At 41.7% G+C, this 21,920-nt stretch overlaps 1 protein-coding gene and 1 non-coding gene across 2 annotated transcripts; both read left to right on the top strand.

Annotated features, from left to right (window-relative positions):
* Positions 1–361: 361 nt before the first annotated feature.
* LOC124112569 lies at positions 362–15,988 on the top strand. The gene is made up of 11 exons (XM_046472730.2): positions 362–1,193; positions 4,415–4,657; positions 5,559–5,712; positions 5,916–6,022; positions 8,782–8,932; positions 9,834–9,931; positions 11,304–11,441; positions 11,681–11,818; positions 12,008–12,145; positions 12,369–12,465; positions 15,026–15,988. The coding sequence occupies exons 1-11, from the start codon at positions 1,133–1,135 to the stop codon at positions 15,279–15,281; spliced, it is 1,581 nt and encodes a 526-aa protein (XP_046328686.2). The 5' UTR covers positions 362–1,132; the 3' UTR covers positions 15,282–15,988.
* A 2,653-nt stretch (positions 15,989–18,641) lies between these two features.
* Positions 18,642–18,732, top strand: Trnar-ccu. Its single transcript is given in 2 exon segments — positions 18,642–18,678; positions 18,697–18,732. It is a non-coding gene; the product is annotated as a tRNA-Arg (tRNA).
* The last annotated feature ends 3,188 nt before the right edge of the window (positions 18,733–21,920 follow it).

Below are 21,920 nucleotides of genomic sequence, written 5' to 3' on the forward strand. Positions count from 1 at the left end.
GACAAGGGATCACCACAAGACCAGGGGACACCACAAGACAAGGGGGACATGCACGACAAGGGGGACACCACAAGACGAGAGGGACATGACAAGACAAGGGGACACCACAAGACAAGGGATCACCACAAGACCAGGGGACACCACAAGACAAGGGGGACATGCACGACAAGGGGGACACCACAAGACAAGGGGGACATGACAAGACAAGGGGACACCACAAGACAAGGGATCACCACAAGACCAGGGGACACCACAAGACAAGGGGGACATGCGCGACAAGGGGGACACCACAAGACAAGGGGGACATGCACGACAAGGGGGACACCACAAGACAAGGGGGACATGCACGACAAGGGGGACACCACAAGACAAGGGGGACATGCACGACAAGGGGGACACCACAAGACAAGAGGGACACTATCAAGACAAGGGTAATACGAATTGACAATGAGAATCAATAGTGTTATATAATGTTGTTTCATTTTCTTTTCTTTTTTTTGTATTCTTAAGCTAGTACACTAGCAGTCAACAACCAGAGTGCATCCAATGTTTACACGAACCAATATCACGTGAATTATGACATGACCGATCTCAATGCTAATATATTTTTAAATTAGTGTAAAAAGTTCCATACCAATTTGTCAACCGATAATTCCTCAAGTGTAGAGAAATCAAATACCCAGCCAAGCATAGCATTCGCGATCCCCAAAATACAGTTTGGACGTGAAGTATGCATTAACTACAAGGATAAGCATGTGGCGACGTTTCATGTTAGTCCATTTTGTGTGACGTGATTTCGTTTCCATGGAGCTTAAACTGATTACGGCTATCAAACGTGAACGATGATGTCAGTTGTGCGAACGGATGACAGTTATTGTTGTGTTGGATGTAAGTGTGGGACGATGAGGATGTGTACTTTGAGCCTATATTGTGTGACATCCTTCAAGACCCCTAAATAAATCATTGGTTTGTGGCTCTCAAACTGTACGAGGATGTCAAATGTATCTTCCAATGACATTCACTTCATTGTGTTAAGTCAAGACTAAATACAGTATAGTGATTTAAATCCTTGTTTAATCCTCGTGAACACAACTATTAAGTGTCTGGTGTTTGTCCAGATCTGGATCACAACATGAAGATGTTCTTACCTTTCATCGTTTATGCTGTGGCACTAACAGTCAGCCCAAGCCATGGTATGTACCCATTGTGTGTCCTTTACGAAACGTTACAAAGGATAGCCTTGTATAAAATGGTTTAAATAGTTGCTGCTGGTAGAAGATACGTCTGAACATTTGCCGAATCATGTGCAAACATTTGATACGTAATCGATGTACAATCATCAACCACGTCCCCGACACTGTCCGCCATACCTGAAGTCACCTCTTACGACCAGCATAGGTTGTTAGGGATCAATTTGAACCCGGAATCCAGACCCTGGGAATCTCAAGTAGTAACCCCAGGAGCAGGTGGTTAGTCTCTGTTACGTAGCCTGTTTGCCCAGCACATATTAGTATCAGGACGTCTTCATCATATCTTTGTTATAAATTTAGGTTTAGCAGGGAATTTTATTTATCGGCTATTACAATCAATAAGTTTCGCGTTGCACTGGCACGTTTTAGAGCTAGCTCCCACTCGCTCCACATAGAAACCGGGAGATATTTTGGTATCCCAAGACAGCGAAGGTTATGTATGGTTTGTAAAACAGGCTATGTTGAGTCTGAATACCATTTTGTATTGGTTTGTGAAAAATATTATGCTCTCCGAGTGACATATATTCCTCAAAAATATTATGTAAATCCATCAATAGAACAATTTTACATACTTATGTCGTCTCTGCATCAGTCAACAATTAGAAGTCTGGCTTGTTATATTTACCACGCTTTTAAGTTAAGGAATTCATTTTTGCAGAAGTAATATTCTTTATCTATGAATGCCTTGCTGTTGTGTATTTAGGTGTACACAGTTGTATTTTTATACATGTCTGGTGAACCGAATTGTACTATGGGCCGCTGGCCCACTCATGTACTGAATAAACAGATTAGATATGACTGGAATATTGCTGACGTTGGCGTCAAACTAACGCCGCAAGAAAGGGATGAGTGAGTATGGTTTTACGCCTCTTTCGGCACCTCCCCGTGATATCACTTCGAAATGGGCTTAACACACTATATCAATGAAATCGGTTCTGGGCTTTCGGCGTGACGAGCGATAGCTTTCAACCTCTACTCAATTCAAATCAAATTCAATTTATTACAACTACAGATCAATTACAATGATATATGAAGCGTGCCATAGCAACAAATTTAAATAGATAGCACTGACAGGTGAAGGTGTGTACATCATAGTCAACTTAATCAGCAGCAACGGTTATTTGACAATGATATCACGTCATGGTTTTCAAAAAAAAGTTATTTGTTTTGACATTTGTAGTCCCAATACAATAATAATATCCAAGATGAACAGGCAATCTTTGTTATTCTTGACTTTACAGGTGGTATAGATAGCTGGAGAGGGAGTACATAGTCTTCAGGTCTACAATGTTATATGAAGTGTAGCATAGATATAAATTTAGGTAAAGGGTGGCATTGGCAGGTGAAGGTGTGTTTGTTTGCTAGTTGTTAAACGCCGCATTCAGCAATACCCCAGCTATAGGACGGCGGTCTGTAAATAATCGAGTCTGGACCAGACAATCCAGTGGTTGAAGTCATGAGCATCGATCCATATAAATGAGATACGATGACATTCATCAACCAAGTCAGCGAGCCTGACCACCCGACCTCGATAGCATGGGTTGCTGAAGACCATTTCTAACCCGGAATCTTCACGGGTCGGTGGAGCTGTGTACATGATATAAATTGGTCAACAACAACAACTTTTTAACAATTGTGGTACTTCATGGTTTTCAAAGTTATAGCAGTTTCATTTATAATTCTAATACAGTATTACTATCCAAAATGAATTGGCAATCTTTGATAGCATTAACAACTAGGATACCCCGCCGTCCTTAAAAGCAGAGCGTCCGCCCGGAGAGCGGAATGTCCGGGGTTCGATCCCCGGCCGCGACATACCAAAAGACGTTTAAAGATGGTACTTGTTGTTACCCTGTCTGGTGCTCGGCATTTAGGGGCTAAAAAAAGAGGACTGGTCGGCTCGGAGTCAGTATACTGTGTCTGAGTGGGGTATTCATGTTAAACTGCGGCATAGTATCTCAGTGTGCTAGCACTATACATCGGCATCATTCCGGACTAGTACAAGCAGCCACACAAACACACACACGTACATGCACGTCGCTATATAAGTGCTATAATCTTGGACGCGACGTTAAACCCCATTTCACCTCACCTCACCTTAAAAGCATATATGCTGGCCGAGAGGGGCCATTGTATTATCGCCTTACCTGACTGGGCGACAGTGTGATGAGGCAGAGCGAAGGGGTGCCCTTGATCTGTCGCATCGCACTATTGCTCTATCGCGCTCTGTGTGGTCTAGTAGATTGACCGTCTGCCCGGATAGCGGAATGTCTGTGTTCCGATCCAGGGCAAGATCCGGGGTAGAATAGGTATTCAGCAACCCATGCTTGCCGTAAAAGGCGACTAACGGGATCGGGTGGTCATGTTCGCTGACTTGCTTGATGCATGTCATCGATCCCAATTGCGTGGATCGATGCTCATGCTATCGATCACTGGATTGTCTGATTGTCTGATCAGCTGGAATATTGCTGAGTGCGGCGTTAAAGTACAAACCAACCAACCAACCAACCAACGATCCAGGGCCGCGTCATGGAAAAAAATTGTTGCTCGGCATGAAGGGGGTGAAACAAGGACAGGTCGGGTCGGAGACAGAATACTGTGTCTGACTGAGGTATCCATGTTGCACACACAAACGCACACACGAACACACACACACACACATGCATTCACGCTTTGGAGGTGCAATATTTTTTAATGCCACGCTAAACCCCATTTCACCTTACCTCTATTGTAAGGTGGGCCGAGGCCGACACACCCCCCTCCCCCCCCCCCCCCCCCCTCTGCCATCATAGAAAACTCCTCTGAGAAGTTAATATGTGCTTACTTTAGCATCAAGGAGTGTCACCTGTTAAGATGCAGATGCAGATCTTGATCAGTGCACCAAAAGTTTTGTTTTGTTTGTTTGTTTGATGTTTAACACTGCACTCAGCAATATCCCAGCTAAATGACGGTGGTCTGTAAATAATTGAGTCTGGACCAGACAATCCAGTGACTGACATGAGCATCGATCCACACAATTGGAATAGATGACATGCATCAAATAAGTCAGCGAGCCTGACCCCTCGATCCCGATAGTCGCCTCTTACGCACCAAAAGTGCTACCAAGGCATTAGCTTACAAATGTCGAGATTGTGTTAATACTCAATACGTTATGGTCTTTGTAGGATCTTCTGAAGTGATGGTCTTAACAGACAGTGGTAATGCTGTCCAGGGAAAGGTAACCCTGTGCAACATTGAGGAATATATCAGCTGCCGCACATTGCCTGTATCTGCACCATCGCCACGGTGTCCTGTCTATGATCCGGTGGAAGATTTTATCTACTGGACTGACTTTGCCCTGGACTCTGTTTCCAGAGTCAGAACTTCTGGAGCAGACCATGAAAGCAAGTGGAAGACATTTACAACCGGTATTTCTCTCTTCTTTGACAAGTTCCCTCGTTTTGTAGTTTGATATATTTTCTAAGTATTCCTTTGTCATTGTCAAGATTGCAGCAATATTCAACACACCAGAAATGGGTTTCACACATTTAAATATGTTGGGAATATCACCCGGATGTCGTCGGGACAAGCAAACGTGTTACGACCAGGCTATCCCACCTAATGGGAGTCATCATCAGGTGAAAAAATAACGCCCTGAAATTATATTGTTGTTGATATTTAATAAATCCTGGCGTTTGAGAGCACTACGAAACCTGCCTGCGTCAAGATATGCGTCAAGGTCGCGTTAGGTGAACAGCGCAAGGTGGCGGCCCAATCAAAATGAAGGATGAGGGGGTTCTTGAGTCGATCAGAGTGAGTGATTATGGTTTTACGCCGCTTTATCAAGGCGGGGGGAACACCAGAAATGGGCTTCACAGATTGTACCCATATGGGGAATCGAACCCGGGTCTTCGGCGTGACGAGCGAACGCTTTGACCACTAGGCTACACCACCGCCTCTACGCTCAAAAAGACCACTATTTTGTGGCAGTTTTCTTTGACATAACACGATTCTGATAAAAAAACGAAGCCGAATTGTTTTAGAAAGCAACATGGGTACAATGTGTGAAGTCCGTTTCTGGTGTCCCTCGTGATATTGGAATATTGCTAAAAGCGGCGTGAAATCAAACTCACTCACACACTCTGATCAACTCAAGACCCCCCTCATCCTTCAATTTCACTGGGCCGCCTGCTTTCGCTGTTCACCTGACGCGACCTTGACGAATATCTTGACTTAAGACAGGTTTCGTATCTGAGTAAACGATCTAATATCATTAAAACTGGAACAAGTAAAATTTTGAGATGATACGCATTTTACACCTATTTTCAGACCCATATGGATTAGCCATAGATTCGTCGTTGAGGGTGCTATTCATTGTGATTGGCTCATCATTGTCCAAAATTGATGTCTCAACAAAAGTGACCACACAAGTCCGTGATTCACTCTCTAGTCCAACTACAATTGCGATTGATGCAGAAACAAAGTAAGAAATCAGTGTCGTAACTTAACCTTTTCAGCAGAGTGTGTCACCTTTAGAAAATAACATTTTTTTCGAAATGTCAGCTTCGGCGTTTAATTTCATTCTCAGAAACAAGCATTTCTTTTATTCCTGAATGGTGATATTAATATTCATCCCTTGTCTAAAATAGTGTCCATTGAAAAATAACTTTGTTTTCAAAATTGCAGGAAGTTAATTGTGGCTGGTTCATCAGGTTTAATGATAATGAATTATGATGGCACCGGGTCAACATCTTTACCTGTGAAAGAAACAACAGTAAAATTCGACCCAAAAGGTAAATTGATATAACAAGTCCATAAATAATGTACCGATGTAGGATATACACACTATCAAAGGCAGAAGCCCTTCTGTCGGCTGTCCAATAACTTCTTCACAGCTGCTATGACGTCATCGTTGTGAAATGCCCGCTGAACAAGCAATATGACGCTGTCATTCGCCGGTCGGGCATCATTATAGCTTGGATTCTCTGGATAATTGTTTTGCTGACATGACAGCCCTTCCAGTGTCAGAGTTGTTTTCAAGTCTCTCCCAACACGCTTAAACTCTGCTGCCCACTTTTTTATGGTTTTTACTGTGGTACAAGAAAGGCCATCTTTCCGCAGTGTTGTTCTCATATTTTTAAGGACGGCTTTTGGTGTGAAGTTTTTTCCTACAAGTACTTGATCACTGTGACCCATGAAGATCCGGGGTAGAATATGTGTTCAGCAATCCATGCTTGCCGTAAAAGGTGACTATGCTTGTCATAAGAGGCGACTAGTGGGATCGGGTGGTCAGGCTCGCTGACGTGGTTGATGCATGTCATCGATCCCAATTGCGTGGATGGATGCTCATGATATCAATCTCTGGATTGACTGGTCGAGACTCGATTATTTATACAGACCGCCGTCATATAGCTGGAATATTGCTGAGTGCGGCGTTAAACAACAAACCCACCACCACTTGTATATACCAAAACTGTCAGCCATGTCCTGAAATATTCTTTCCTCATCGAACGTTTGGTTTGTCAAATAACGATATCATTCCCAAAATACTTCTGACGCCACATTGCAAACTAATTATCTTGAATGTCCCCTATACTACTGAAGTAGTTATGTTGTGATGGTGTACCAGCATTTATGTCATGGGCTTTTGCTGGCGATAGTGGTAAATTTGGAAACTTCCAAAATTCCTTCTGGCATAATTTGACTATCCTATTTTGTCTACCAACTGCCTATTATAATATGAAGAATCCTACAAACATATTTTGACCCTAAATAATAGCTTGAAATCCTATTGAAGGCAAATCCCAAACCTAGCAAACATGACCACTTAGGAAAGGTTAAAGCCAGTTGGAAAATACGGCACTTGTGAAATAATAATAACTGGGCAATGTTTTAAATGCATCGATACAAAGAACAAATGTGTGCATTACTGCATTTATGAACGCTTTATATATAGGAATTCAAACCGTGATGATTATAAAAGACTGAAGGTTGTGGTTAATCAAAGCATTACTGCTTTGAAGTTTCTCAAAGGCATTCATTTAAATGAAAGGCATCGCTAGTCTGTTGTGTGAATACAAATTCTCCAGTTCCATCACGTAACTTCAATGGTTTTGACACAGGACTAACATGGCTGTTATCACTAAAACACGTGAGCTTATGTACCTCCGGTAATCTGGTTTCATATTAACAAAAAGTAGAGCTCAGGTAATTTCTGGAAGGAATATTTGCAATGAATTCTGAGTTTAGTTGGAATGCTGTTGTAACAAGTCAAAAAAATGAAAAAAAAAAAAATCCCAAATCACCAAAAGGAACTAGTGCCTCATTAGTCTGATCTATGTAGCAAGTTTCAACAGACGAACGCTACAAAAAGGCCTAAATGTTTGATGTTTATTTGGGAAATATAAATAGTGAGTGAGTGAGTGAGTGAGTATGGTTTTTCGCCGCTTTTAGCAATATTCCAGCAATATCACGGCGGGGGACACACATTGTACCCATGTCGGGAATCGAACCCGGGTCTTCGGCGTGACGAGCGAACGCTTTAACCACTAGGCTACCCGACCGCCCCGCGATATAAATAGGAAAACAGGAAGCTGAATCATATGGACCGTATTTTATACAATGTCCACTTACCTAATTCCCATTGACTGTTTTCCGGTAGATAATGGTTAAGGAAATTGTCTTTGGGCTTTGCATTACCACAATATTTTGATCATATTTTTGTAATATTGTTAACCCTTGCTTGTTAGTGTAGTCCTGCATTTCGTGAAACGTGTACAGAAAATGTGAAACCTCGTTAGTCCGGAAATCCCTCCGATTTAGTTTTGAACGTTCTTGTTGACCAAAGGATTATTACTCTTCAACAATAATCGTTAATTTAGAAATTTGTTCATCCTCTAATTTTTTACCGGATACCTTATCGTCCGGAGTTATCGGGTTTCTCTGTGTATCATTTTGTCAAACAATGTTCTACAAACAACATCTTGTGGCATGGAATATGATGGACTCGGCGTGTTTTGTGTCTTTTCAGCAGAGGGAATCTGTGAAAAACACAACCTTCAACACGATAGCTTTATCTACTTCTTCTGTTTCTTCTCCTCTTAACTATCCTGCAAAAAGTAGCCTCTGAATATCTGATCAGTGGCATGAAAAGTTGAATAAGCGTCACCAGTTAAACTCCAGAATGATGTACAATGACATTTCGAATTCTTCAAAACAGTTCACTATCTGTCAAAGCTGTCGTTATTGAGACTATTTACTGGCATTAAATTTAAACTTAGAAATTCAACCACTCAATATCATTAAGTAAGGATAAGATTTATGGATAAAGAACATCTTCATTACAATAAGGAGCGACGTTTCGGTGTAGGTTCTAACACCGTTATCAAGCAAGTGTTGAACCTACACCGAAACGTCGTTTCTAACTGTAATAAAGAAGTTCTTCATCCATAAATCGTATCCTTACTTAGTACTCCAACTTCTAAATGCCTCTCAAAGAAGTTACTCAATATCATTGCAACATGTTAATGGTCAACGTTATGGTATTTTGCAGCTAACGTTCTTTACTATTCCTCCAAATCAAGAAAGGAATTGGGATCAGTGGACATGAAGACAGGAGAGACAACTGTCTACGGGAACAGCAGTGGTTATATCTATGTGTTCCCTTTTGAGGGGTCGCTGTACTTTACTACAGAAGAGGAAAGGTGGTTTATTATTATCATACATCAAGAAGTCGTGTGTAGGGAACATGTTAATTATATGCTAGATCTTGCTGAAACATTTTTATTGGCTGAGCCGAACAAACATAACACTATCCCCATCTCATGAGTACATACTAATTTTGTATGATTCTTATTCATACTTAGATGTCACGACCTTAGAGCACAACGTGTTGAATCGAAACTGTAAAACAATTTTTGAAGGTATAACATAGCTAAGTTTGAATATTTTACCAATGTGCATTTGGAATCAGCAGTATAATCATATTAACTTGTCTTATTATCTATGTATAAATTGAACTTGTTTACGAAGAAGCAATGTAAGCTGATCTTATGCAGAACATGGTCGGAACTCCATTGTTTAGAGGCCGATGTCGTGTGGCAGGAGTACTGCTGCGCGGCGACAGACAATAAACAAACACTTACTTTTGTATGCCAAGTGTTTAGTGTGTTTGTTTCTTTGTTGTTTAACGCCGCACTCAGTAATATTCCAGCTATATGACGGCGGTCTGAAAAATAATCTAGTCTGGATCAGACATTCCAGTGATTGACATCATGATAATCGATCCATGCAGTTGGGGTACGATGACATGCATCAACCAAGTCAGCGAGCCTGACCACCCGATCCCGTTATCGCCTCTTACGACAAACATGGGGTGCTGAAGGCCTATTCTGCCTCGGATCTACGGGGGTCGCCAAGTGTTTAAGTGACGGATGTTAACGGTACCGATAGGGCATGCTTACACTTGTTGTCAACACTGAATTTTAGTGATTCGTATAATTTTCGCAGGGAGTTTACCTTTTACACCAATAGAATCTGGTACAGCAGATGACCGAGGCTGATTATTCTCTGACGTTAACGACTTACCTATTTTTGCACTGACAGGGGAAAGGTTTTCGTCATGTCAGTAGAGGATGGAACAATGTCAACTATCAAGATCAACGGGTCTGTGAGTATCTTCGCTCGGATGACAGTCTTCAGAAGTAAGTACAATCAGTGTCAATGTTAACAAGATCATATAGTGTTGTGGACTCGTTGCTGACTTACTTATTCTTTGATTGACATAGCTGAATTTAGGTAAAGTAGTAACACGCATAAGGATGGATGACAATTTCTCTACTGAGCTTGACAACGATGCAAGCATCTACACCGAAACGTCGCAACAGTGTAAGTTATTACCCACACAGATGCGTGTTATTGCCTTTCCCAACTTAAACTATGTGAATCAAAGAATGAATATGAAAGAATATGTGTGAAATCGGGTAATGTTATGCTTCATCACCTGCATATTTTGTAAATATCAAAGTCTTCTTGGGTTATGGAAAGGGCCTTTTCAGAGTAAATATATAATTAACAAAACAGTAAAGACCAATTTTGTACTAAGGCCCCCTTTACACAGGGCTGCGACCTTTGTGCCACCTTTGAGCGATCAAAAACTTGCCAGGACGCTCAATGGTCGCCTGAACCCAGAAAATCATGTATCTATGTAACTGCTCCAGCAGTTGTTCAGCAGTAACTGCTCGAGTTGTTCAGCGTCTGCAACCACAGTGAAACACTGCAGGTACAAGCCCTCTATTTATAGGCAGACTGTGGAGCCATTACAGGCAGCTCAAAGGAGGCAGAAAAGAGGCAGAAGCATTGCCATGGTGTCTCAAGGGTTGCCGTGGTCGCCGAATGGAGGCACAGCGGTCGCCACAGTCATCGTTCAGTGCACGCTGTTGGTCGCCCTAAGGAGGCACAAGGGAGATAGAAGCATTAGCCAGATTGACGGGAAAAATTTGCAACAGAACGCATCTTTTACCTGGCGACCATTCGACGACGACTGTGCCTTCATTCTGCAACAATGGCAATGCCTGTGGCTCCCTTCTGCCTCCTTTGAGCAACCACATTCCTCGGCGACCTTTGTGCGACTGTTTTCATAAATTCACGGCGTCCATGGCGATGTCTGAACCTCCCGTGTACCACTTTGGAACGACCTCGGCAACCATTCTGCCTCCATTGAGCCTCCAACGACGACCTGGCACATTTTATGGTCGCACACAGGAGGCAGAAAGGTCGCCATCCTGTGTAAAGGCCCCATTAGATTGTTACGGCGATCGTTACGGTCTTGGCTTTCAGGTCTGCTGTGTCTGCATATATCTGAACATGAATTGAATATGATCTTTTACCAATTCGGTGGAAGTAACGGCAACCATTTCCTACAATACATCCTTGCTCAAGGAGCTCCGGAGCTCGTTGTAAAAATATTTGTGGACATTGTAAGAACAACACGCTATGTACCACAAATATGATCTATGAATTATATGAGCAGCGGTGATATTGGTAACTGACAATGCGTCCTTTAAATGATATCAGAATGTTCCGATGGGAGGTATGGATCTGGCTGTACAATTAGTTGTGGCCATTGTGAGAACAACGCGTCTTGTAACAAAGTCACCGGGGCCTGTGAAGGCGGATGTGAACCAGGCTGGATGGGATCTACGTGTAAAGAAGGTATGTCCTAGGTTGATAGTTTCAAATTGCTTTCACATTTATGACATACGCCCAACTTGTGACAGGAAACTCCTCATGTTACCATCTGCACAAATGTCCGTAAATGTTTTAAGCGTTATGTTTTATCCGATGCCGATACATTCCTTGGCGCTATTAGTTAAATGCACTATACATATTAGTTTTTATGTGGCACACACCTAAGAATTGACATACATTCCAAGAATTATTTTCCTTGGAAGGATGTCGAGACGGCCTGTACGGTTCTGGCTGCTCTTCGCGGTGTGGCAGCTGTGCAACAGGCACTGTGTGTGGGAAGATACACGGTCTCTGTTCACGGGGGTGCAAACCTGGATGGACTGGAGCAACGTGCAACACAGGTCAGTCGTAAGGAGTATCCAAAAATGAAACAAGTATTAATTTCGTAGTTAAATAAACTTTTGGTTTTGTATCTCAAGCGTTATTTGTCACTGGATACCATACAAACTTATTGCAAAATTAACCCACTTATGAATTATGTTGGCACAGTGATATTGATAACTGACAATGCGTCCTTTAAATGGTATCAGAATGTTCCGATGGGAGATATGGATCTGGCTGCACATTGAGCTGTGGACACTGTAGTGCCAACACGTCATGTGACACAGTCACTGGAGCCTGTGGATATGGATGCAGTCCGGGGTGGACCGGGGCACAGTGTAACACAGGTCAGTCGTCAGTAGGAATCTTTGCAAGGAGCATCCTACAATGACATATGAAACAAGTATTCATGTTGTAGTAAAATCAATTATTGCTTTTGCGGCTTGTCACTCACTCACTCACTCACCCACCCACCCACCCACACTCACTCACTCACTCACTCACTCATCGCGCACATCCTATTCTATTTGGCTTTTCATTCACTAAATCACCGACTCATTTGTTTTCCAGAGATTGGACCGAACCTGCTCGTGTGGATTTTGACGGGCGTGTGCAGTGTTCTGAGTATCCTGGTACTTGCGCTGACAGTTGCGTGGAGATGTGAAAGGCAAGTGTAATATATCCAGACATTTGGAAGGCTGCTGAAAGGTTTTCGCTACTTAAAACAATTCACACCCTGAGCGACGTACCATAAGGAAGCATGTGGCATCTGTTTATCTATGTCCTCCTTGGGCATAGAGATACAGAATCAGTAGTTCCGCGTATATCTTATTGGCATCGTGGATGCTGAGCACATGTCGTATCAAGCTGGTGCAACTTGGTGCAAAACTTATGATTACACTTCAGTCATGAATGTCATGTTTTAAGTGACACATGCATAACTCACAAATCAAAGGGGGCACGGGTGGCCCAGTCGTCAAAGGCGCCGCGATTCGCTGTGCAGAGTTGCGTCCCTTGGGCACGCCAGAAACCTATGATTGTGGGTTCGAATCCCGGTTCGCCCCGATTATGTTTCTAGGTTTGTCAGCACCATACCCGTGCTCGTGGCTTTCACCCAAGTGATAAACGTCTGAGACCTGCATCACTTCGGGCTTTCCTCCCACATTAAGCTGACACGCGGCGATATACTTTGAATACTGTTAAACGCGGCATTAAACCCAACTCACTCACTCATAAATCAAAAATGATTTGACCAGACCTTTGACGGTGAAGCCATGACTGACAAGCTTAGCTGTGAGCTACACTGAAACGTGACTATTATTGTATATTGAAGACGATAATCATAAATTGTGTCTACATTGTATGTGTCTTATGTTGATCAGGTTCAAAATGAAAGTCTTTACAAAGACCATATAATAAATCGTTACACATATATAATGTTTACATAATCAGTTGGAAGGAGATCGACTCGTTAAGTGATATCGAGCAACATACCATCAGCTACAGCTTCAGTTACATTTCTTTCATGTCGGTAGCTTAGGGATATACATTTTATTTTAAAGACACATTGCGCTTATGACTAAGCTTTTCAAAGTTTTACCATCAGAGGCCTGCATCTGGTTAGATCATTCCAGAATGTTATGGTAGCCGTTCACAAGACTTCCCTGAGCATTGTAAGTTGCTGCGTGAACTTATATCTGAATAAATAAGAAGAATGATCTTCTTGATAAACCTTTTCCTTGAGGTAAGTATGTCATGCATGAATGCGGACTTCCGGTGGTTGGCCTTGCTCCAAGCTCCTCACAGCGATATCCCGTTCGCGGAGCTCTCTATACCGAGAGTGTAACGAAGGTATCACGCTTGGAAGGAGCTTGGCCATGCTCGGTGGAAGGGAGGTAACTCCAGCTATTGCTATTACAATGCTTACCGCTCGTTATGATATAAATCTACAAGCATAATGTAATGTCGAAATGATGCGCGATGCTATTCATACTATTTCATATATAGGAGTATTGCTAGGTGCGGCGTTATGAAAGAAACAAACACATACTTTTTCAACATAAATTGTGAAAGTGTCGGGGACTCAATCACAGAGGAAAAAGATGATACTGTTGACATTGATACATGAATGGTAATGCTATTAAGATGTTTTCATTGTTAATCTTTTTTAAAGTAATAGCTACAGTGTTGTTTATATATTATTTTATAATGATGTAGATCTGCACATGGAGACAAGCAGATATTGTTGCAATTGAAACCCACAACGTTGTGAGTGTGTTTGTTGATTTTAACCATTAACCCCACTTCTCTATTAAAGTTACCTCCCTAATGGTAATATGTTTACTTCTGTACCCTGACACGTTAATTATTCACTAATATCTCGCTACACTGACACTGGATCAACGTTTTCCGCATAGCGATATGCTATAGGCCTGTTACCGACCCTCCCGACAGGCAGAACTCGCTATAGGTCGGATAGAGCTAGACTGGTATCCTGCCCTTTGCCTCCTAGCGGCTGCATGCGAGGAGCGCAAGCGTTGTAGGGCAGGTAAACCAGTCTAGGACAGGACGTGGCCTCTGTTCTGAATATGGGCAAATGACATAAACATGTTTAGTGTGATAATTAACTGTTAGGAATGTTAAAAAATATTTCCATAATTCTTTATGTATTTCGTATGTACGCATATCATCATATACATGTGAGACAAAGATAAAGTTTATTTTAAATGTATGGGCACATCTTTCCAACGATTACTTATGCCCATGGTCCTTTCTAATGTAATGAATAATCCATTTAATTTTCTAAAACTCATAACAAATAAGGCACTGTGCAGTAAATTACCATCAGGGAGACCCGTTAAGATCCGGGGTAGAACAGGTCTTCAGCAACCCATGCTTGCCGACTATGCTTGTCGTAAACGGCGACTAATAGGATCGGGTGGTCAGGCTTGCTGACTTGGTTGGTACATGTCATCGATTCCAATTGCGTGGATCGATACTCATGATATTAATCACTGGATTGTCTGGTCCAGACTCGATTATTTACAGACCGCCGTCATATGGCTGTAATATTGCTGAGTGCGGCGTTAAACAACCAACCAACCATCCACCGGGGAGCTTTAGGGTGGCTGTTTCGGATTTCTGTTCACGACAAACTGTTTTGGTCGCCTTGTTTACAGTACATGCAATAAACAACCCTTTTCAGGAAGGCCATTCTGTACTTGCAGGCGACCAAGGAACAGACGACCATTCCCAAGTCTAGATGCACATTTGGAGAACACCCATGAGAACAGAGCCTATGACAAGGCTCCTGTTCCTCCAGGTGAAAAGGCAGGCTGCAGCACTGCAGACGATACGACGACAGAGGTTGAGTATCAGGATGTACCCCTGAGACAGGTGCATAACGAGCAAGAGGATGACTACCAGAACATATCCCTCAGACCGGAGAGCGACGAACAAGTGTATGAGATGTGCAATTTTTGAAGGATGTGATATATGCAATAAGCATAGATGAGAAGGAAACACACTTGGTTCGGTGTTGATCATTATTGAGTAAAGTGTATCTTGTTCTTATCTCCCGTAGGGTAAGCAGGCTAGCGACCCCACCTCAACACACCCCATTCCGCCCCACCCCGCTCCTCTCTCACCCTAAAGGGAGTTCGAAAACCGCGTGAAACCTTGGAAAATGCGTCGAATTTTGTTTCTTTGTTGTTAAACGCCACATACAGCAATACTGCATCAAAATGACGGCGGTCTGTAAATAATCGAATCTAGCCCAAACAATCTAGTGATTGGCCTATTCTACCAAGGATCTTCTACCAATTTGAATGGGTTTGATGTAATCAGCTACAGCAATAAATGTTTTGTTGAATTCAACTTTGAATAGAAAGAAAATGTTTGTCAACCACATGGCCAGTTCCTGTAACATACATTTCAATGCTACAAGTATTTAATCATTGCATTTAGTTTGTATTCGTGATTCAGGTGGTTAGATATATGTAGATGTTATATGTACAAGGTTTATAAGAGCAAATACAATGTACCGACAACGTACAGGTAAAGAAATACTGGTACATATGTGGTTTATGTTACAATGTAACTATCAAGTAACTTTTTGTATCGCATATAAGCAAGATAACAAATGTATAGTGTTTACAGAGTGTTCTAACAGCTTTGAATAAATTCCCCAAAAGACCGACATCTGTCTTGTTTTACAGCACAGCATTGCGTGACGAGAGAACGACTGAACTTGTCAAGTCATCGTTGTTCCTTTGTTGCTTCCTTTGTTGCCCGTCACTCCAATCAAATGCAAGTCCAGAGTAGCGACTTCCTGTTGACCCGTTTATTCCAACTTCTAGACAATATTATTGGGCCATGTCAGAAGTCCAAACTTGTAAGACAGAAAGGCTTGTTGTCAGCCATTTGAACATGTCTGCTTATTCTATATCAATATGATAAACCTTTTCGCGCTGGGGTAACCTCCCATGTTGAGAAACAACTGTAAACACTGACCAAAACAATCTGAATAAGTTATAAAGACGACACTGTGACTCCCGGAAACGACGTGGGCGTGGACCTAAACACCTGGAGTGTGGAAATAGGTAATTTTGTCATAGGAAACCACGGTTGAAGTCCCCATTAGCAACTTCATTGCGACGGTTTTCGTGCTGGCGCTGCTTACTGTCACTAGGTGTGGGGATGTGGAGACACACCCCGGCCCACAGAAGCCAACTGTAAGTGAGCTCGAGGATATGATAAAGTAAAGACACTCAAACTGCAAGTGGAATCACTTACAGATTCGTTGACCACGAAAACAAACACTCTGACAAATAAAACTGATGACTTAGAAAACAGATCTCGCAGAGACAGTCGAGTGTTTTACGGTATCCCCGAGAAGCAGGGTGGGGATAGAGAGACGTGGGGCGACTGTGAGAAGCTGGTGAGGGAGGTGCTCGATGATAAGCTTGTTATACCAGGCGCTGATGAGGAGGAGAAAGTAGGGATAGAGAGGTGAGGTGAAATAGGGTTTAACGTCGCGTCCAAGATTATTGCGCTTGTATAGCGGCGTGCGTGCGTGCGTGCGTGCGTGCGGCTGCTTCCACTCGTCCGGACTGATGCCGATTTATAGCGCGAGCCTACTGAGATACCATGCCGCAGTTATTTCATTTATTTCATTATTTCAACGCATAAAACACTTGAGTGTATCCGATATTGCTACTTTAGATCATGTTCCTCTCGTGTGTGAACTTGACATACATATGAAACACTGTGAACACGATACAGGTGTTGATGAATTTGATTATCATCAATACGTCTGGGATAATATTCATGCAGCAATGAGACGAAACGTCCAAATCTTTGCCTTAAGACATTAAGAGTCAGACGTATGTTGATATTGTCTTTTCTTTAATTGAACTTGACAAACGGTAGACACTTTAAGAAATGACATTCACATTTGCTTTATATTTAACACAAATGGATTTGTAATCGCTTTCTGTAACGCGCACCAGTGTAGAGAAAACATACCGTATCTCCAGTAATCAAGAAATTCGGGTGTTGCACTGTTTAGAAGAATTTGTTATCCAAAGCGTAGAAAACAGCTTGTATTTGTCAACCCCACGTGACCAAATGGATAAGGCATCGGCCTAATAAACAAAGACAGTGTTGATAGCCGGGGAATGCGGGTTCGAGTCCCGTCGTGGGTAGTACATTTTTGAAAGTCTTTTCTTAAATTGACCTTCACAAAAAGTGGACACTTTAAGAAATGACACTCACATTTGCTTTAGATAACACAAATGGATTTGTAATCGCTTTCTGTAACGCGCACCAGTGTAGAGAAAACATACTGTATCTCCAGTTATCAAGAAATTCGGGTGTTTCACTGTTTAGAAGAGTTTGTTATCCCAAGTGGAGAAAACAGCTTGTATTTGCCAAGTCCTCGTGGCCCAATGGATAAGGCACCGGCCTCCTAAACAAAGACAGTGTTGATAGCCGGGGATTGCGGGTTCGAGTCACGTCGTGCGCAGTACATTTTTGAAAGTCTTTTTTTTAATTGACCTTGACAAAGGGTAGACACTTTAAGAAATAACACTCACATTTGCTTTAGATAACACAAATTGATTTGTAATCGCTTTCTTTAACGCGCACCAGTGTAGAGAAAACAAACTTTATCTCCAGTCATCCAGAAAACAGTTACCAAGCCCACGTGGCCCAATGGATAAGTCACTGGCCTCCTAAACAAAGACAATGTTGATAGCCGGGGATTGCGGGTTCGAGTCCCGTCGTGGGTAGTACATTTTTGAAAGTCTTTTCTTAAATTGACCTTGACAAACGTTAGACACTTTAAGGAATGACACTCACATTTCCTTTATATTTAACATTAATAGATTTGTAATCGCTTTCTTTAACGCGCACCAGTGTAGAGAAAACATACTGTATCTCCAGTCATCAAGAAATTCGGGTGTTTCACTGTTTAGAAGAGTTTGTTATCCCAAGTGTAGAAAACAGCTTGTATTTGTCAAGCCCACGTGGCCCAATGGATAAGGCACCGGCCTCCTAAACAAAGACAGTGTTGATAGCCGGGGATTGCGGGTTCGAGTCACGTCGTGCGTAGTACATTTTTGAAAGTCTTTTTTTTAATTGACCTTGACAAAGGGTAGACACTTTAAGAAATGACACTCACATTTCCTTTATATTTAACATTAATAGATTTGTAATCGCTTTCTTTAACGCGCACCAGTGTAGAGAAATCATACTGTATCTCCAGTCATCAAGAAATTCGGGTGTTTCACTGTTTAGAAGAGTTTGTTATCCCAAGTGTAGAAAACAAGTTATATTTGCCAAGCCCACGTGGCCCAATGGATAAGGCACCGGCCTCCTAAACAAAGACAGTGTTGATAGCCGGTGATCGCGGGTTCGAGTCCCGTCGTGGGTAGTACATTTTTGAAAGTCTTTTCTTAATTGACCTTGACAAACGTTAGACACTTTAAGAAATAACACTCACATTTGCTGAATGTTTAACACAAATGGATTTGTAATCGCTTTCTGTAACGCGCACCAGTGTAGAGAAACATACTGTATCTCCAGTCATCAAGAAATTCGGGTGTTGCACTGTTTAGAAGAGTTTGTTATCCCAAGTGTAGAAAACAGCTTGTATTTGTCAAGCCCACGTGGCCCAATGGATAAGGCACCGGCCTCCTCAACAAAGACAGTGTTGATAGCCGGGGATTGCGGGTTCGAGTCACGTCGTGCGTAGTACATTTTTGAAAGTCTTTTTTTTAATTGACCTTGACAAAGGGTAGACACTTTAAGAAATGACACTCACATTTCCTTTATATTTAACATAAATAGATTTGTAATCGCTTTCTTTAACGCGCACCAGTGTAGAGAAAACATACTGTATCTCCAGTCATCAAGAAATCAAGACACACTTACGCAAATATACACATTCAGTCACCCACCAACATATATTACATTACGTTACTAAAACTGGTAATTTAGTTCTTGAAATCAGAACAATCATACATACATAATTCTTTCAAATACGCTACATAAAGCCCCACACCCACACCTTATGTCTACAGCATTCCATACTCTGTGTTGACCCTTGACAGATCCTTCTTCATGTCAGAGAATGTTTTTTTACGGTGGTCAACAGACATGTCTTGCCCTAGGGAAGACTGCTGCACTGTCCAGCTTATTTGCGTTGGTCTCATTAGCGAGCCTCTTCGCCATTTGAAGTTCCCTCAACTAAAAGTTCTTTGGCCGTACGGTATAAATCTTGATGCCGTCTCTGTTAAAGTTCCTTTCCTCGGAGAACATTAACTGAGCCTTCTTCAATGCTTCCTTGTACTTCCGTATTAACTGTTATTTACAACTGCATTTCAAATTCATAATGCATATCCATGAATATGCTCATGCAAGGAGGAACATCAAATTCAAGTTTATTCCGATAACCCTTCGTTGTTGTTGTTTCTTTAAGTGTTTAAGAGGTTGTCTTCTGCCTCAGCAATTGCGGCTGGCCTCTCCCACTTTGGAACTCATGAATGTGTGTTGGTATAACCCTTAAGCAAAGTGTCAGTATTATAGCTTGATAAGTGTATTAAGACAACACTATTCAATACCGATAGTGTTGCGCATGCTTACCCTTTCTGAAGATTTACTCTTTCTAATTAGACATGAACAGGATTATATCAGTCACTAAATAAACAAATGTCATTTAACCACCAATTAGTTAATTAGTCTGGTTAACCTGCAGTATACTGTATCTCTTCGCGTTTAAACAAGGATTGATCCCTTGTGAGTTGTTGGTGCGTGAGACATGTCAATTAATACTAGTATCTGGAAGTTTGGGATTAGCCCTAGTCACAAAAAATTAACATTCCACACTGCATCACAATAGATTATCCATCATTATGCCTTATATAAGAAGGTGAGAAAGATTACTTAAGATTGAATGATACATAACGGGCCATGCCTGCATTATATAGCCTGCACCTTGTTGCCTTTGAGAGCTAAACCCAGCTAAACAACCAAACAATCAAATTTCAAAAACAATCCAAATTCTTAGGACTTATTTTCGATGAACATCTCACTTGGGATGCTCACATCCAAAACCTAACAACTAAATGCAGCTTCTTTGAGTGGCAACCCTATCTCTTGTATAAACTTGTCTTATCATAACTACCTATCAATCAGTGTACATCAACCTTATCTGTTATATAAACATCTATCTATTGTTATGTATATATATCATGCTCATACCTAGTTTGTACATCATTTGCTTGATAACGGTGTTAGAACCTACACCGAAACGTCGCCTAACAACTCTCTATCTAAATAATTGACTCGATACAATATCAGGCTTTCAAACTAATTACACGCACCCAACATAGCACCTCCTACACTTCACGCCTTAACAGGAGAAATGCCACTAAGTCTACGCAGGGAACAGCTAAGCTTAAATTTCTGGGGCGCGTCCCAATCAAACCCTCTCATCCAAAACTTAATAAACCAAAACATCAGCCCCAAAAACCAAGCTCTAGCTCGTAAACACCCCTTACTTACCCCAATATCCTAAAGAATAACAAACTACCTAAATGAACACCAAATTAAAAATCTTAAACAAAACTGCAAACAATCAAATGTCTTCACCCCTAAACTTAAAATACCCAAAATAGACACAACACTAGCTAGGCAAATAAATAACCAAACCGACCCAAACATAGCTAAAACCACCACACTAGCATACATACACGAAAATTGGCCAACTTGGTGTCACATTTACACGGACGGATCTTCAGATCCGACCTCCAAACACACAGGTTTCGGAGTCCATACCACACAACCAACTAAAACCACATAATCCTTCCGACTCCGAAACAACCAATCAATATTCACGGCAGAACTAATGGGCATGGCCTCAGCCCTCCATAATCAAGAATCCAAAAACCACCAAATAAATCTTAATACTAACCGACTCCCTAAGTGGAGTGCAAGCCCTCCAAAACAAAAATACCAAAAACCGACCTAAATTAATAAATCAAATACTTAAAAGCTCCAATGACCTAACTAAGGCAGGCAAACAAATAACCTTGTGGATACCCGCCCACGTAGGAATATACGGTTATGAAAACGCAGATAAAGCAGCTACACTATCCCTCAAAATCCAAGAAATAAGCTTAAACTTACCCATCTCAAAATCAGAAATTAAAAGTGTTAACAAGCAAAAAATCACAAAAAAATGGCATAACCTATATCTAAACTCAAATAGCCAAATCAAAAAAGTACTCAGCAAACCACTAACCAAACCAAAAATTCTCCATCCATAAAAACAAATCGACAGAGTAATCACTAAACTCCAAACAGGACACACCAACCTAAATAACCACCTAAAAAAATGAAAAAAAACCACTACAGGTAACTGCCCACACTGCAAACAACTAGAAACCCCAGAACACGCACTCATCCACTGCACACACTACCTAACACATCGAACCGCATTACAAACCACCCTCAATCTAAACAAGGCTCTCACTCTAGAAGCAATACTAAACCCACAAAATAAACTAGAAAACTTCAAGGCCTTAGGCGTATTCTTAATCAAAACGGAACTAATAAAAC

Source organism: Haliotis rufescens, unplaced genomic scaffold (genome assembly GCF_023055435.1).
Source record: "Haliotis rufescens isolate VD_foot unplaced genomic scaffold, xgHalRufe1.0.p SCAF_1, whole genome shotgun sequence".
NCBI lineage: Eukaryota > Metazoa > Mollusca > Gastropoda > Lepetellida > Haliotidae > Haliotis > Haliotis rufescens.